At 44.2% G+C, this 18104-nt stretch overlaps 1 protein-coding gene across 3 annotated transcripts in view; it reads left to right on the top strand.

Annotated features, from left to right (window-relative positions):
- The first annotated feature begins 1829 nt into the window (after positions 1-1829).
- Positions 1830-18104, top strand: part of LOC121280822 (TBC1 domain family member 9B-like) — a 67904-nt gene continuing 51629 nt past the window's right edge. For 2 of the 3 annotated variants that reach the window (XM_041193088.1, XM_041193087.1), the window contains exons 1-6: positions 1830-2037; positions 10367-10477; positions 12956-13074; positions 13459-13687; positions 14873-15131; positions 17414-17621. In XM_041193088.1, the coding sequence (XP_041049022.1) occupies positions 1920-2037; positions 10367-10477; positions 12956-13074; positions 13459-13687; positions 14873-15131; positions 17414-17621 (1044 nt within the window). In that variant the 5' untranslated portion in view covers positions 1830-1919. Of the gene's footprint in view, positions 2038-10366; positions 10478-12955; positions 13075-13458; positions 13688-14789; positions 15132-17413; positions 17622-18104 lie in introns of those variants that run through there. The other variant, XM_041193089.1, reaches the window with a different exon arrangement.

Here is an 18104-nt window from a genome sequence, read left to right as displayed (position 1 = left end):
GGGCCAGACCCCCAAGATTTTGGTCTGATCCAGTTAGGGACCAGTAACTTTTTGATTAAAGTAGGCAAAGTTTGAGATTCAAGACACTTGTTAAGAGAATAAAGCCACACGATTCTACAGGTTATGAACAAACAAAAAATAAACTTTACTATACAAGGTCAGAAAGATAAAACAATTTATAATATCTATCTTATACTCTAACATTCAGGGTTAATATGAGGTACATGTGAATTAACAGGCAAACTGCAGTTGAACACACTACACAGCACATTAAATGGCAGATGTGACCAAGACTGATTCCACGGATTTCTCAACAACCCATCCAAATGTCAGTAAACACTATGAGTCAACCAATCTCACTGAAACTCTGTCTCTCTCATGAGGGATTCCAGTCTTCAGCTTCGAAGATCTAACCTTTGAATTCTCCCCAAAGGTAGCTCCAACTCGAATGGCTTCAATGACTGCAGACGTTTTAGGGTTTCATTCATGTCTCCTGAGATTCCGTTACCCTGGGTTCCTGTTTCTGCACTTTAGCACCAATTCATAAGCGCAACTTCAGATCTTCGACTGCACCAAGCAGCATACTACTGCTCCAAAGGGTTACCTTCCCCCTAAAGGCCCACAGTGCGGAGTCACCAACCTTCTGCCGCCACCTTCAATCACCAGGGCTTCTCCTGAGCCCCCTTCATTTGCCAGGGCTTCTCTGAGCTTAAAGTCTGCCAACCGCAGGTCTTTTTATGTTTGGAGCCTCTTTCTGTTCCTTGTTCTTCCAAACGGGGACATCTCCCTGTCTGGGACTCTGGTCAACCATGGTGTTCTGATCCTGGGTCATATGGCCCTGTTTTTGAGCCATTTTCTTTTTGCGGAGGTGCACTGTGTCCCAACCTTGGCTCGAAGAACTACAAAACATCAGATTGTACGTGCACTGCTTGCTCCCAGCCGATGTATGCGTAAAACTCCAAAGGCCTGTTAGGACTTGGGAATTCCTAGCCTCCACTCCACGAGAAGGTAACTGGTACACTAGAAGAGTTTACAACTGAGAAGTAAGAGATGTTGGAAACGCTACCTTGAATTAAAATAGATTAGGTACCAGGACCGGATAAGATGAGGTAAGTGAGAGTGGAAATTGCAGAGGCACTTAGTGATAATCTTTCAGTCTTTCTTCGACACAGGGTGGTGCCAGAGGACTGGAGAAATGCAAGTGTCACACCCTTGTTCAAAAAAAGGGTGCGAAGATAAAGCCAGGAACGACAGACCAGTCAGTCTGACTGACTTCAGCGATGGGGAAACTTCTGGAAACTACATGGTAAAAGCAAAATACTGCAGATGCTGGAAATCTGAAATAAAAACAGGGAAGGCTGGGAAAAACTCGGCATCCTGCGGAGAAAAGGAAGACAGGGCTCACGTTTGGAGTCCGGGGGACGACTCTTCTTCAGCAGCCAGTGAGCCGGGGGAGGGTTTGGGAGATAAAAGCGAAGAGAACGGTGGATGCTGGAAATCCAAAGCCAGAAACACCTGGGAAAAGCTCAGCAGGTCCGGCAGCATTCGGTGGGGAGGAGCAGAGCTGACGTTTGGTGCCCGCATGACTCAGTTCTGTGGAAGAAGGGTCATGCGGGCTCCAAACGTCAAGGGAGGGTTTGGGAGCCCTCCTTGGGCTGGGGCTTCCTTGTGTCATGCGCAGAGTGGAGTCTCCGCCCTGCTCGCTGCGCCAAGAATCTGGGAGACAGACAGACAGACAGACAGACGGGCGGCAGCAGCAGCTACTCCACAGGCTCCGGCTTCTACTGATTTCCCCCCCCCTCCTAGGGGAGGGGAAGGGAGGGAGGAGGAGGAGGAGGAGGAGGAGGGGGGGGGGGTGTGTGTGTGTGTGTGTTCCTCTCCCGTGCACTTCACCCTCCCACCCTGGGTGTTCCGGGACCATGTGGCTGAGTCCCGAGGAGGTGCTGCTGGCCAATGCGCTGTGGGTAACGGAGCGGGCGAACCCTTTCTTCGTGCTGCAGCGGCGGAAGGGTCATGGTCGCGGCGGCGGACTGACGGGTGAGGAATGTATCCAAACGGTAGCGCTCCGCCTTGATTGACAGCGTCCGCTGGCCAATCCCCGCCCGGGGATCCGCGGCCCCGGCCAATGGACGTGGGGGCGGTGGGCGGGCGTTTGCTCAAATTTGCTACACTTTAGTCTTTTTGTTTTTTTTTTAAAACATTTCCTTCAATGTTTGAGACGCTTTAAAATGTTTGTTTTTTTTAAAACAATTGTTATTTGCAAATTCAACGCCCTCCCCAATCCTTTATCTGTTCCTGTGAGGGTAACGTTTGCATTGTAGCTTCTTCTCTGTAAATGTTAGTATTTTTCCTTTTCATCAAAATTTTATTTCTGTAATTGTTTTTTTCTTTATTTGGCCGCTATTTATACATGAGTTGCTGCCACGTCACAGCTACTATCTTCAGTGTGATCTGGACCAGTCCCTCTGTCCACTAGCAGTTCTTTCATGTACACAATTCTCCAGCATTGTACAGTGTGTGTGAGGTTTGGTTTTGGCACATTGATTTCCACCCCCACCTCTGTAATTTTCTGCTCCTTTCCACTTTTAAAATTGCCCTCGTTCCTTCTGGTGTGTGAAACGTAGTTGCCCTTAATCAAGGGTTTGCAACTTAACTCCATCTCTCCCCCCCCCTCCTTAAGCAGAACAAGCCTCCCCCCTTTGAGGACACACACATGACGTCTTTGCATAGATAGACCAGTACCTGTATTGTGCTGTTGATTTAACTTGAGCACATCTTCCAGGCTGACATACCCAGTGCCAGAGGACTGGAGAATTGCAAGTGTTACACCCTGGTTCAAAAAAGGGTGCAAGGATAAAGCCAGCAACTACAGACCAGTCAGTCTGACTTCAGTGGTAGGGAAACTTCATGGTAAAAGCATGAGCACCGCACTGGAGGAGTGGTAGGGAGGGAATACTACACTGTCGGAGTGCACACTTTCAGATTAGATGTCGAACCAAGGTTCCATCTGACCTCTGAGGTGGACGTAAAAGATCCCATGGCCGCTTTTGAAGAAGGGCAGGGGAGTTTTCAGAATGGTTACAGCACAGCAGGAAACCATTTAGCCTGTCATGTCTGTGTCGGCTCATTGCAAGAGTGACTCAGCTAGTCCATCCCCTTTCCTTGTAGCCCTGCAAATTATTTTCTATTCAGAAAATGATCCAATTCCCTTTTGAAAGCCACCATTGAATCTGCCTCCACCACACTCTCAGGCAGTGCATTCCAGATCCTAACCACTCGGTGTGGGGTGGTGGGGAGTGATTTCTTCATGTCACCCATTGTTCTTTTCTCATTAAACCTGCGTCCTCTGGTTCTTCACCCTTCAGCCAATGGGAACAGCTTCTTCCTATTCACTCTGTCTGGATCCCTCATGATTTTGAACACCTCTATCAAATTTCCTCTCAATCTTCTCCAAGGAGAACAACCCCATCTTCTCCAATCTATCCAATTAATTCAAGTCTCTCGTCCCTGGAGTCATTGTGGTAAATCTTTTCTGTATCCTCTCAGGTGCCTTCACAGCCTTTTTAAAAAAAAGTGTTGTGCCCAGAATTGGACACAATACTCCAGTTCAGGCTGAACCAGTATTTTATAAAGTTTCACCATAACATCTTCTTTTGTACTCTGTGGCTCTATCTATAATTCCCAGAACCTCCCTATGCCTTACTGACTGCGCTCTCAATCTGTGTTTGTCATCTTTAGCAGTTTGTTCTCATATCCCCAGGTCTCTCTGCTCCTGCACCCTTTTAGAATTGTATCTTTATTTTTATATTGCCTTTCCTCATTTTTCCTACCAAAATGTATCACTTCACACTTCTCTGCATTCAATTTCACCAGCCTTTCTGTGTTCTCTTGAGGTTTATCACTATCCTCCTCACAGTTCACAATATTTGCAATTTTTATATCATCTGAAAATTCTGAAATTGTGCCCTGCACACCCAAGTCATCTCCTCCTCCAGGTACCATGCCCTAAGAGGGCATTGGTGACCATGGACTTCCATGTGTTGGTCCAGTGTACTACAGTGGTTTGCCGGCGCCTTCTGCCAGTTCTGACTGACTAGGAAACTCTCCTATACTTACCGCCTGCCATCAGGCATATTGGAAGGATCTACAGGCTGTTAATCCACCATTTTGGCCATGTTATGAATGCACCTTCTGTGGCCATCAAGTCCTGGAGTGGGACTAAATTGGTCCTAATACTAATCCCTGTGGGACCCACTGTATACCTTTCTCTAGTCTGAAAAACCACTGCTCTGCTTCCTGTTACTCAGCCAATGTTGTATCCATGATGCCACTGCCCCTTTTATTCCACTTTGCTGACAGCCCTATTTAAGTGGCACTTTATCATATGCCTTATGGAAATCCTGTAAACCTTATCAACCCCACTCATCAACTCTCTGTTACCTCATTAAAAAAACTCAAATCAGATGAATTATACATAATTGGCCCTTAAGTCCATGCTGCCTTCCCTTAATTAGCCCACATTTTTTCAAGTGACTGTTAATCGTGTCACGGATTATTGGTTCTAAAAACTTCTCCACCATTGCAGTTAAACAGAGTTGTAGTTGTTGGCTTTATCCTTACACATTTTTTGAACAAGGGTGTAACATTTGCAATTCTCCAGTCCTCTTATACCAACCCTTATCTAAGAATGATTGGAAGATTTTGGCCACTGCCCCTGCAATCCTTGGATCCACTCATCAGTTCCTAGTGTCTTAGTAAATTTTAAATACAATCAGCCTTTCTAATACTCACTTTATCAATTTTTAGCCCATCTCAATCAACATCCTTAATCAATGTCACTAAAGCAGATTATTTGATCATTTATCTCATTGTGGGAGCTTGCCCTGTGCAAATTGGCTGCCAAATTTCCAGCAGTGACCACACTTCAAAAGTACTTAATTGTCTGTAAAGTGCTTAGTCGTGCCCTGAGGCTGTGAACGACACCATAGAAATGGAATGTCTTCCTTTTCTGGTGTTTGAGAAATGCACTATTCTCACGAATAGTGAATGAATGTTCTCCTCTGTCAGAATATGTTCCAGCCAGTGGGTTAGCAGATCACGGGTCAGTGTTGAAGTTTCCTTTCGGTGTTTCATTGCAAATCCAGACCACATTTCTTTAATGGTACAATAACCTGATCAATTGTGAAACATTATTTCTTTCTTATTTCAGGTTTCTGTTTTCACCCCCTGAGGATGTTGTCAATGACTTATTGCCTGTCACTTCTGTATCATGTGACAAAATTTGTATGTAGCATTGTCATGGCAAGGGGGCAGTGGGGGCCTGAGTGATACTGACAGAGGAACAGGTCCCAGTTTCCAGTTTGGGCTTGTGTTGAATTTAGCTGACCAGACCCAGGGTGATTATGGTTGACCTTGGATACTCTTTCTCCCCCCCCTGCAATCTGGAGGGGAAAACACTTGGGAGCACCTGGGCAGGAAAAATATTGGACTGAATTGATTGATTACGATGCCCAACACAGTGCAATAGCCAGAATGCGCTCACCAGTGAGACTCAGAATGGTCCCTTAGGCAAAATGCTGGCACGTGCTGTGGAAACAAATCCTCAGAGAGGGAGAGAATGGTTAAAAACAGTGCTGGTAAAGACCTCGATTGGGTTTCCCCTCAGCCTGCCCTTTTCTGTAGAAAAGGGCTCCAGCTGACATAACGGCCAATCCTGTACTAGAAATCTCCCCAATATGGGTGTACCGATGTATCACAGTATCTTTACAGTGCAGAAGGAGGCTATTCAGCCCATCGAGTCCGCACGGGCTCTCTGTAAGAGCATTCCACTTAGTCCTACTCCCCTGCCTTATCCCCTTAACTTTGCACAGTATCCAGTATCTGATTTAAAGTGGATAGGTGGGGGAAGGGGAGTTAACTGGTCTAAGATCATAGAGTCTTACAACACAGAGAGAGGCCATTTGTCCCTCACTGTGCTAGTTCTGTTTCTTCGAAAGAGCTATCAAATTAATCCCACTCCTGCTCGTCCCCCTTATTCCTGCAATTTTTTTCCCCTTTCAAGTATTTATCCAATTTCCTTTTGGAAGTTACTATTGTATTCTGCTTCCACCAACCTATTAGGCAGCACATTCTAGATCACAACAACTCGCTGTTATTGACCCTCCTGCCATTGGAAACAGTTTCTCCATATCTACTCACATTAACACCCGTAATAATTTATGAACATTCTATTATGTCTCCCCTTAATCTTCTTTGCTCGAAGGAAAAAAAATACTTGCATTTATACAGCACTTTTCATGACCACATGATATCCCAAAAGCTCCTTACAGCCAAAGAATTACTTTTGTAGTGTTGGAATGTAGGAAATGAGACAGCCAATATGCACACAGCAAGTTCCTGCAATGATAATGGCCAGATAATCTGGTTTTGTGATGTTGTTTGAAGGATAAATATTGGCCTGGATGCTGGGGAGAACTCCCCAGCTCTTCTTTAAAATAGTGCCCTTGGATTTTTTTTAGGTGCCACTGAGAGTGAAGACAGGGCTTCACTAACACTTCATCCAGAAGACAGCATCCCTGGCAGTGCAGTACTGCCTCATTATTGCACTGGAGTGTCAGCTTTGCTTTTTGTGTTCAAGTGTGGAACCCATAGCTTTCTAACTCAGAGATGAGAGAGTGCTAGCAACTGAGCTACAGCAGACGTCAGAGAGTGTGTCACAGTAGAAGACAGGAAAAGCATTCCAAGAATAGCATAAAATCAACAGGCAAAAGGGAGGGAGGAAACTAAAACAATTGCTATCACTAGAGAAAAACAGGAATACTTAATGGGACTTAAAGATGACAAGTCCCGGAACTGATGGCCTGCATCCTAGGATCTTAAAAGAAGTGGCTGCAAAGATAATGGATGCATTGGTTGTAATCTTCCAAAATTCCCTAGATTCTGGAAAGGTCCCAGCAGATTGGAAAACCGCGAATGCAACACCTCTGTTCGAGGAAGGAGGGAGATGGAAAGCAGGAAACTACAGGCCTAACGTCTGTCATTGGGAAATGTTAGAATTCATTATTAGGGAGGTAGTAGCAGAACATTTAGAAAATGAAAATATAATCAGGCCAAATCAACATGGCTTTGTGAAAGGGAAGTAGTGTTTGACAAATCTGTTCGAGTTCTTTGAGGATGTAACAAGGAGGGTGGATGAAGGGAACCAGTAGATGTAGTGTATTTGGATTTCCAAAGGGCATTCAATAAGGTCCCAAATAAAAGGTTACTACACAAGTCAAGAGCTTATGGTGTTGGAGGTAATGCGTCAGCTTGGATAGAGAACTGGCTAACAAACAGGAAACAGAGATTCAGGATAAAAGGGTCATTTTCAGGGTGGCAAATGGGCTGGAGCCTCAACTATTTACAATCTATATTAATGATTAGGATGAAGGGACCGACTGTATTGTAGCCAAATTTGTTGACAATATGAAGATAAATAGGAAAGCAAATTGTGAATAAGGTACAAAGAGTCTGCAAAGGGATATAGATAGGTTAAGTGAATGGGCAAAAATTTCAAAGATGGTGTATAATGTGGGAAAATGTGATGTCCATTTTGACAGTAAGAATAGAAAAGCAGAATATTATTTGAATGGAGAGAGACTGCAGCACAGAGGAATCTGGGTATCGTACATGAATCACAAAATGTTAGCATGCAGATGCAGCAAATAATTAGGAAGGTCAAGGTAATGTTGGCTTTTATTGCAAGCTGGATGGAGTATTAAAGTAGGAAAGTCTTGCTACAATTTGCTACAGGACATTGGTGAGATCACACCTAGAGTACTGTGTGCAGTTTTGGCCACCTTAGTTAAGGAGGGACACATTGCATTGGAAGCAGTTCAGAGCGGGTTCATTAAACTGACTCCTGGGAATGAGGGGTTTTTCTTATGAGGAAAGGTTGAGCGTGTCGGGCCTAGGTTTAGAAGAATGAGAGATGATGTTATTGAAACATATAAGATTCTGAGAGAGCTTGACAGGGTAGATGCTGAGAGGATGTTTCTCCTTGTGGGGGAATCTAGAACTAGGGGGCACAGTTTCAGAATAAGGGGTCTCCCATTTAGGACAGAGATGAGGAGGAATTTCTTCTCTCAGAGGGCCGATAATGTTTGGAGTTCTCTTTCCCAGAGAGCTGTGGATAGGTCAGGGGCGGGCAGGTAGATGGCGGGAAGGCCACACGCTGGACTTTACCTCCTCCCAATCCCACCTTCAAACCCGCCAGTGGGGGAGCGTAAAATCCAGCCTAATGTGTAGTGAGTGTAAGGTGCTTGGGAGGAATAGGTGAATTGGACCTGTAGTTCCCAAAGCTTTCCACCACCACATCGACCACATGTCTGGGTCTGTTGTAGATTAATTGTTGTGGTTAGTCAACAACTCCATTATCATTGTGACATGGGATTACCAGGATGGTAGAAATTCACCCAGTAATTCCTATATCCCTATGAGAAGAAGGAAAATCTACATTAATGTGTTTATAGATGAACATTCGATGTATTCAGGCGATGATGCTGGAGGATGCTGCAGCAGAAATAGACTCTAATGTGGGTGTTCCAGCAACATCAGTAAATCCTGTGGATAAAAATTTAGACTAAAATGATTGAGATAGAAATGAAGACAAAAAAACGGATGAAAGAAGAAGTAAGAGAGAGAGAATCACAGCAAGAGAGAGAGCGAATTGAAAAAAACTAGGAAAGTAGAGAGACGGGGCAATCAGAGCTAGGATCCTGGACAGCAATCTGCATCAGTGATACGTGCCCTCTTTGTCCCAAGATGCTAACGCCAATTGTAAAACCCCAACACTGTTCTCGCTGTAGTCAACCAATTGAGCAAATGGATCAAATATAGGATCTTCCTGTGCCACCTGGCTTACTCCTGTGCCACTCAGTTAGCCCCTTGGGATGTCATATTCAGATTTTAAGAGCCCTCACTGTTGGCAACTTCGCACTAGCGTTTTGCACACGGCTGGAATAAAAATACATCCAGATGATAAAAGAACTGAATGCTGACACCATCGAAACATTAACCTCAGAAGGGAAGGGAAATCTTTAAAAAAAGAGGCTTTGATAAATAGAGATTAAGAGAAACTGTTTCCAATGACTGAAGGGTCAATAACCAGAGGGCTCAGATTTAATGTGATTGCCAGAAGAACCAGAGGTGTCATGAGGCGAGTCTTTTTGATGCCATGAGTGGTTAGGATTTTGAATGATCTGACTGGATACAGGTTCAATAGCAGCTTTCAAAAGGGAGTTGGATAAATACTTGAGGGAGAAAAATTTGCAGGGGTATGGGGCACGAGCAGGGAGTGGGACCAACTGGATTGCACTTTGGGCTCGATGGGCTGAATGATGACCTTCTGTGCTTTATTATTCTATTATTTATACAGCACCTTTCATGACCTCAGGACATCCCAAAGAGATTTACAGCCAATGATGTATTTTGAAATGTAGCCACTGTTGTAGGGAAATGTGTCAGCCAGTTGGCACACAGCAAGATTCTACAAACAGCAAAGAGCTAAATGAGAGTACTTTTTTTTAGTGATTTTGGCTGAGAGTTAAATGTTGACCCTGTACATTGACAGAACTCCCCTGCTCATTCTTAAAAGGAATGCCTTGGGATCTTTTACACTCACCTGACGGGAGAAGGAGCTTCGGTTTAACGTCTGATCAGGAAGATGACAGTTCCCACAGTGCCATGCTACAACAGAATGGGTCCTCTGAAAGTATAGCATTCCTTTAATACTGGCGGTCCGACAGCGCGGCGCTCCCTCGGTGCCGGCCCTCCGACAGCACGGCGCTCCCTCGGTGCCGGCCCTCCGACAGCGCGGCGCTCCCTCGGTGCCGGCCCTCCGACAGCGCGGCGCTCCCTCGGTGCCGGCCCTCCGACAGCGCGGCGCTCCCTCGGTGCCAGCCCTCCGACAGCGCGGCGCTCCCTCGGTGCCGGCCCTCCGACAGCGCGGCGCTGCCTCGGTGCCAACCCTCCGTCAGCGCGCCGCTCCCTCGGTGCCGGCCCTCCGACAGCGCAATGCTCCCTCGGTGCTCCACGTGGTGTGTCACCTTAGATTTCGTGCTTTAGTCTCTGGAGTGGATTTGAACTCATAGCCATTTTATGATTGTGGGTGTCATTGGCAAGGCCGACATTTATTACAGTTTGATTGGTTATGTTATGTGACTGTTTTGTGGTCCACAACTACTGGGATTGATATCCAGAACAATCTCAGATCCTGCTCGTAATTTTGTTGTTAAGGGGAGTTGTTTAAAACTGGCATTTGACTGTTTGAGATTATTGCCCCACCTTTTCTCTTACGTTATTTACCGCTGATTTCTCTCTATGGCAGGGCTGCTGGTGGGGACCCTCGATGTTGTTCTGGACTCGAGTGCGCGAGTCGCCCCCTATAGGATCCTCCATCAGACCCAGGACTCCCAAGTGTACTGGAACATTGCGTGTGGTAAGCATCAAGTGTGAGCAGAGACCCTATCCAGACTTGGTGTATCCCAGTGACTAAAATAAAGAAAAGGATATAGCTCTGCATTATCTGAAAGCTAAAGTGAATTTTGTGCAGTCCCTGCATCTTATACATCGGCATTAATGTGATCTGCCCATTTCCTTGAGTACGGATTAAGGATGTTTCAAGGATAAGGTAGCTTTTTTCGTTCATGGGATCTGGGCATCACTGCCCATGGCACTTAAGAGCCAACCTGGGTCCCCGGAGGGTTACCTTGGGTCTCTGGAATACTCGCCCAGGGACGATACCACTGTGCCACCCCCTCCCTTCTGTTGGGAGAGCCATTATTCTTTCATAGGATGTGGGCATTGCAGGCAAGGCCCATACCTAATGGCCTCTGAACTGAGTTGCTAGGATTTTGCAGAGGGCAATTAAGAGTCAACCACATTGCTGTGGGTCTGGAGTCACTGGGGTAAGAGTCTTTGAAGGACAATAATTAATCAGAAGGGTTCTTAGAACAATCAATGATAGTTTCATGATTACTAATTTGAGATTTATTAATTGAATTTAAATTCCACTAGCTACTGTGGTGAGATTTGAACCCGTGTCCCCAGAGCATTAGCCTGGACCTCCTGATTACTAGCCCAGTGATATTGCCACCATGCCACTGTCTCTCTAAGGTCTACAACACAAGAGGGTATAACTTTAAAATTAGAACCAGGCCATTCAGTGGTGAGGGAAGTGAAGGAAGCACTTCCTCACACAAAAAATTGTCAAAATCCGGAACTTTCTTTACCAGTAAACTAAAGGGGGAGAGGGCTCAATGGCAAATTTCAAAGCTGACATTGATAGATATTTGGTGGGTATCAGTGTTGAAGGATATGGAGCAAAGCCAGGTCGGTGAGGCTGGAATACAAATTGGCCATGAATGATGGAACAGGCTCAAAGGGCTGAATGGCCTTCTCCTATTCCTGTGGAAATTTCTTCCTTCTATTTACAGCACACATAGTCCTCAGAAGAAAGATGCAGATTAGCAGTGAAATGACTTTAATCTAAAATGAATTCCATCTATAAAGATCAGGGATTTTCTGGCATGCCATCAGCAAAGGTAGAATTTTAAACTGTCCAAGACTTTGTAGTTTAGAGTTTAACAAGGTCCTATTTACTTTTTGAGTGTATTCAGTGGTCAGTAACTGCATCATAGTAAGATGTTCAAAATCATGAGGGGTTTTGGTAGAGTAAATAGGGTGAAACAGTTTCCAGTCAGTAACAAGAGGACAAAAATTTAAGACAATTGGCAAAATAACCAGGTGAGAAGAATTTTTAGGCTACAAATTGTACTACCTGAAAGGGCAGTGGAAGCTGATTCAGTCTTAACTTTCAAACAGGAATTGGGTAACATTTTCAGGCTATGGGGAAGGAACAGAGGGGAGTGGGACTGACTGGATCTCTCTTTCACAGAGCTGATGCAGGCATGATGGGTCGAATGGCCTCCTTCTGTGCTGTATAATTCTGCCTGCGTCGAGTTGATCCTTGAACTCATTTGCTTTGTCCATTTCAATGGCCCATTTCTCTTTGTGACGAGCGCAGTAGAGCAGAACTTGTGCAGAGTTGATCCTGCATCTCCCACCATTACTCTGGCGGAATGCTTGCTGGAATGGATACTTCCAGTTATGTATCCCTGCAGAAATTTCAGTTCAGTGATGCTATTGGCATTCAGGCTCCCCACCCACCCGCTGTCGCCACCTTCCTCAATTATAGAATTGCACTAAATAGGTGGAAGCCATTTGGCCCACCCTCCCTGTGCCAGCTCTTTGAAAAAGGTATTCAATCAGTCCCAGAGCCCCTGCTCTTTTCCCTTAGCCCGACAAAATTTTCCCCTTTAAGTATTTATCCAATTCCCTTTTGAAAGTTTTTCCTTCATGGGATGTGGGCGCCAATGGCAAGGCCAGCATTTGTTGTCCATCCCTAATTGCCCTTGAACTGAGTGGCCTTGCTAGGCCACTTTAGAGGGCAGTTAAGAGTCAAACACATCGCTGTGCAACTGGAGTCAGATGTAGGCCAGACCAAGTAAGGATGGCAGATTTCCCTCCCTAAAAGGGCATCAGTGAACCAGATGGGTTTGTATGACAGTCATCATGTTTACTGTTATTGTGACTGATGGTCATTTTTATCCAGATTTATTAATCGAACTTAAATCCCACCAGCTGTCATAATGGGATTTGAACCTTGTTCCCAAAACATTAGCCTGGACCCCTGGATTTCTAGGCCAGTGACATTATCACTGTGCCACCATCTCCCCCCCGACATTGCTTCCACCACCCTTTGAGGCAGAACATTTCCGATCATAACAACTCGCTCTGCTTATATTAAAAAAAAACTCTCCTCTTGTCATCTCTGGTTCTTTTTGGTTTAGTGTTTGTTTATCAATCAATAGGAGTGATTTGGGTGTTTCCTTGTGTATGCTGCCCAATGGTTTAGGTACCTCCAGGAAGGAGATCACTGGACATTGGGAATGGCTGGAGCTCAATCTCCTACAGACGCTGTCAGTATTTGAGAATGAAGAGGATGTGACGACCTTTGTCAAGGGGAAAGTTCAGGTTAGTGGTGAAATGATTAACAGCGAGGAGTGTAAAACTTGGTCACCGACTGGCACTTTGGTGAACCACACCTGTGGCTCACTAGAGAAATGGGCTGCCCCGTGAGGTATCTGGGATTCCAACGACATGCTGATGAAATTCTCTTTGCGCTCAGAACTACTACAGGTATGATTTTAAATAATGCAGCTGAGTTGATGTGGACTATCTCCTGTTTACTTTGCGAATTCAGCAACAACTTGCATATACACAGCACTTTTAACATAGTAAAGATGTCCCTTAAATTCATATATCCACTTTTAGTGTCCTTATCCAACTAAATTAAATCATCTCATTTAGGAAATTTTCAATTGACCTTGACCCCTTAATCTTTTAAACTAATTGCAGGGTATCCTCGCTGAGGAAAACAAAAATAAAGAGGTGAAGGAGGACGAGGATTCCGGAAAGTTCAAGGAGGCGGAATTAAAAATGAGGAAATTGTTTGGAATGCCAGAAGTGGAGAAGTTGGTGAATTACTACTCGTGCAGTTACTGGAAGGGCAGAGTCCCTCGCCAAGGCTGGGTTTATCTCAGTGTCAATCACCTCTGCTTCTACTCCTTCCTACTAGGAAAGGAAGGTGAGAAATCCCCTAAAACATCACTTCACTCAGGGTGACTGTGTGAAGCAGGTTAACAAAGTCATAGTACCAAACATTGGGCTCACTTCCAGAGGGATAGAATTGAAAAACAGAGAAGTTATGCTAGACTCATATTGAACCTTGGTTAGGTCACTTGGAGTTACTGTGAACAGTTCTGGTTTCTATGTTATAGAGACAGTGGAAAAGATGCAAGAAGGGTTTACTAGAATGAAAGTTTACTCATTTTCACTGGTGTGGGGACATCAAACTAGGAGCCATAAAAATAAGATAGTTACTAATAAATCTATGGGAATGGTTCAGAAGGTGTAGTTGAGGTAGAAGGTGAACTATGATATTGAATTGGGAATATGGTCTACTCCTGTTTCTGAACCCTTGAATCCATTAACATGTTAAATCAATTACCAAATGTATGGACGTTTTATTTCACCTATATGTCCTGGTTTATTGTGTTTCAAGGACAACAGCTTGCATTTATCTAGTGCCTTTAATGTCCTAAGGGACTTCACGGGAGCGATAATCAGACATAAGCTGACACAGAACAAAAAAGGAGGCATCATTACAAATGAGCAAAAGCTTGGTCAAAGTAAAATCTATTTAAGCAATGTCTTAAAAGAGGAGAGAGAGAGGTGAAAGAGGAAATTCCAGAGCTGAGGATCCAGGCAGCTGAAATCATGGCCATCATTGGTGGAGCAATTAAAATTGAGATGGTCAAAGGGCCAGAGTTTGAGGAGTGCAGAGGGCTGAAGGAGATTACAGTGATAGCGATGGGTGAAACAATGGATGGATTTGAAAGCAAGAGTGAGAATTTTAAAATTGAGGTGTTGCTGGACTGGAAGCCAATGTAGGTTAGCAAGCCCAGGGATAATGGGCGAATGGGACTTGGTGTGAGTTAAGATACGGGTAGGAAAATTTTGGATGAGATCAAATTTATGGATGATGCAAGAGGCCAGCCAGGAAAGCATTAGAATAATAGGGTCGATGTTTAACCATAACATCTAGAAGTTTTTTTCTTTTATATTTGAGCATCAATAGGACATATTGCAGACTCCATTCTCTCCTTTTTTGGTTACGTCTTTGCAAGGTTGTACAGTGGTGAAGATTGGGAGCTGGGTGAGGTATCATCCAACTAATGGAAGATGAATGAATCTGCTCCTCTTGTTCCAGTGAAGCTGGTAATTCGATGGGTTGACGTGACCCAGCTGGAAAAGAACGCTACCCTTCTCTTCCCTGAATGCATCAAGGTGAGCACCAGAGACCGGGAACACTACCTGTCCATGTTCCTCAACATCAACGAGACCTTCAAGCTGATGGAGCAACTGGCCAACATAGCCATGCGGCAACTGCTGGACAACGAGGGCTTCTCCGAAGACAAGTGTCTGCCCAAGCTCAAGAAGTCACTCAAAAATGTCTCCGCGCTTAAACGGTTTGTTGTGGTGCTGCTCTCTTTCCTCTTAGTCCTCTTGATGTGGTTTTTGTGATCACAGCTTTCAGCTGGGTGCTCATGACAGAAATGGTGACGTTTCTCACCTGTCTGTCTCTGGTAGTAATGGAATGGCTATTTTAGTCTCATCTGAGCTGTGGTTGACAGCTCTGAGGTTAGTACCTCTGCCCGACTGCTAGCAGAATGAGGCTGTGACTGTCAGATCTTAGTATCAGAGAATGAGCAGGCTTATAGGAGGCAGTAAGGAGAGTTCTCACCGGTGTCCTGAGGCTAACCTTCCTCCCGCATTCACCGACTACGGAAAAACAGTTTAACTGATCGTTCATTTCAGTGCTGTGTGGGGACCTGTTTGCAAAATGTTTGACGCATTTGCTGAAAGAACAGTGGTAACTGCCCTCCAAAATAATCCTTTGTATTCAAAGTATTTTAGCATGTTCCAGTGATGTGACATTTTGTTTAAATGGTTGCTGGCCCTCAGATCTCATCTTCTGTGTCTCTGTCTCCCAATTCTTTTAGTTACTATTTCATTCCTTCTCTGCATGCAATTTTCTCCTATCTTTCATCACATAGGAAACAGAGGAGGCCATTCAGCCCATCGAGCTTATTCTGCCATTCAATCAGATTATGCTAACCTATAATCAACTCCATCCACCTGCCTTCACGCCATGTCCCTTAAATTTTTGCTAGCCAGGTGTACTATTGATCTCAGATTTAAACTTATTAGTTGAGCTAGTATCTATTTTTTGGGTGAGAGTTCTATGCTTCAACCGCCCTGTGCCTGAAGATGTGTTTCATAACTTCTCTCTTGAGCACCCTAGATCCCCTTGTCCAAGACTCCTCCCACCATTGGAAAAAAAAATCTCTCTCTCTCTCTATCCTGTCAATTCCTTTCAAATTCCTAAAACTGCAATCAAATCACTCCTTAAACTTCCTATATTCCAGGGACTACAAGTCTAGTTTATGTAATATCTCCTCATAAACTAAGCCTTGGAGCCCTGGTAATATTCTGGTGAATCTGCGCTGCATCCGTTCTGAGATCAGTATATCCTTTTCTAAGGTGTAGTGCCTAGAACAGTACACAGTACTCCAGATGTGGCCATAACCACATGTGCGTCATTTGTTGTGAGTCCCTCATCTCCTGTGTGTTCTAGTAAAACTCTTCTCCACTCTCTCCAAAACCTTGACATTCTTCCTAAAATGTGGAACCCAGAATTGAACACACCAACTAAGCATTGTTTTATTAAGGTTAAACATAACTTCCTTGCTTTTGTATTCTGTGCCTTTATTTATTTATAAAGCCTAGGATGCCTAATGATTATTTGATAGCTTCTTCAATTTTTCATGCCACCTTCAATTGGTCTTTCTTTCTTTCACTGTTTGTTCTCCGACTGCATTTAATGCACGTCCTGAGAGGCTGGGAGAAGGTGGTGGGACTTTTCATTGAGTCACCACAGTTCTTGTAATGAAAATGTTTCTAGGGAGTTTGAGAATATTAACCCAGTGTTGGAGACTGGGCAGTGAGATATGTCCAAGTTGGAATGGTGTGTAACTTGGAGTTGGTGATGTTCTTATGATGCTGATGCTATTGCCATTGCACTTCTGAGTAGTAGAGTGGGTATCAGTCATGGCTGAATGGTAACACAGAGAAACTAATTCCTTTTGTGGGGAAATTGAGGAGAAGCTTAAAATTGGAGCCAGGCCATTCTAAAATGACTTCCTGTGGGTTCACGCTCCAGTCCAGAGCATTGAACCCATAATCCAGGCTGACACTCTCAGGGGGAGCACTGTACTGTGTTGCCTTTCAGATGAGACATTAAACTGATGTCCCAACTACACTTTCAGGTGGATGTAAAAAAACCCCACTGTTTAGAACAAGAGCAGGTAAATCCTCCAGGGCCAAAATTTATCCCTCAACCAACATCACTAAAATAAAATAAATCTTAATTTGGTCATTTATCACATTGCTGTTTGTGGGAGTTTAATGTGCTCAAGTTGGATGCTGCGTTTCCTATGAAAGGTGCTACAGAAATGCACATTCTCTCTTTCTTAGTGGTCATGTGTAGGCAGTTGGGGAGACTTAGCGTAGACTTGGGGAGTATTTACTTGGTTTGGTCATTGGAACTGAAGAAAGTCTCAAGTTGTTGGACTTTAATTTAAATTGGTGAACAACTTGTCCAAATTGCCATTTTTCTATTCCTTTCAATCATCAATCACCTCTTTAGAAGGTTTTTTTCCTTCTCACCGACTCTGTCCTTCACTTGCAGGGACTTGGATGCTCGGGCCAAAAGTGAGCGTTACAGATCCACGTTCCAGCTCCCAAAGGATGAGAAATTGGATGGGCACACGGAGTGCACTCTCTGGACCCCCTTCAATAAAATGCACATCGTGGGACAGATGTTTGTCTCCAATAATTACATCTGCTTTGCTAGTAAAGAGGAGGAAGTCTGCAATCTAATTATACCGCTGCGTGAGGTGAGATTGGCACTTGCTCTCTGGGTGACCCAGCACTGATATTTTTTTTTTGGACTTGAGCATTGAACACTTGAGCAGTTCCCAGAGGTAAATTATGAGGACCTGTGGTATAATCTTCAAGTACAGGCTTTGTTGTCTGATTCTTGTATTATTTTCTGAAACAAATGGCAAATGAATTTCAATATAGATAAGTGTGAGATAGTGTGTTTTGGTAGGAAGAATAAGGAAATCCCAGATGGTTGGGACAATAGTCTAAATGGCGGAAGAGGAACAGAAGAACCTGGGAGCACAAATATGCAAATCATGAAAAGTAGCAACGTATTTTCCTAATATTTCAATTTTCAATCATCTCTTTAGAAGGTTTTTTCCTTCTGGCTGACTCTGTTTTTCAGCTGTGTTTTAAAAAAAAATCAGACAGCACCTGGGTTCATTTCTAGAGGGATCGATTTTGAACTTGTATAAAATCTTCATTACAGCATTCTT

The sequence above is a fragment of the Carcharodon carcharias genome, chromosome 8 (genome assembly GCF_017639515.1).
Source record: "Carcharodon carcharias isolate sCarCar2 chromosome 8, sCarCar2.pri, whole genome shotgun sequence".
NCBI classification, from domain to species: domain Eukaryota; kingdom Metazoa; phylum Chordata; class Chondrichthyes; order Lamniformes; family Lamnidae; genus Carcharodon; species Carcharodon carcharias.
This window is presented reverse-complemented; position numbering and strand designations above follow the sequence as displayed.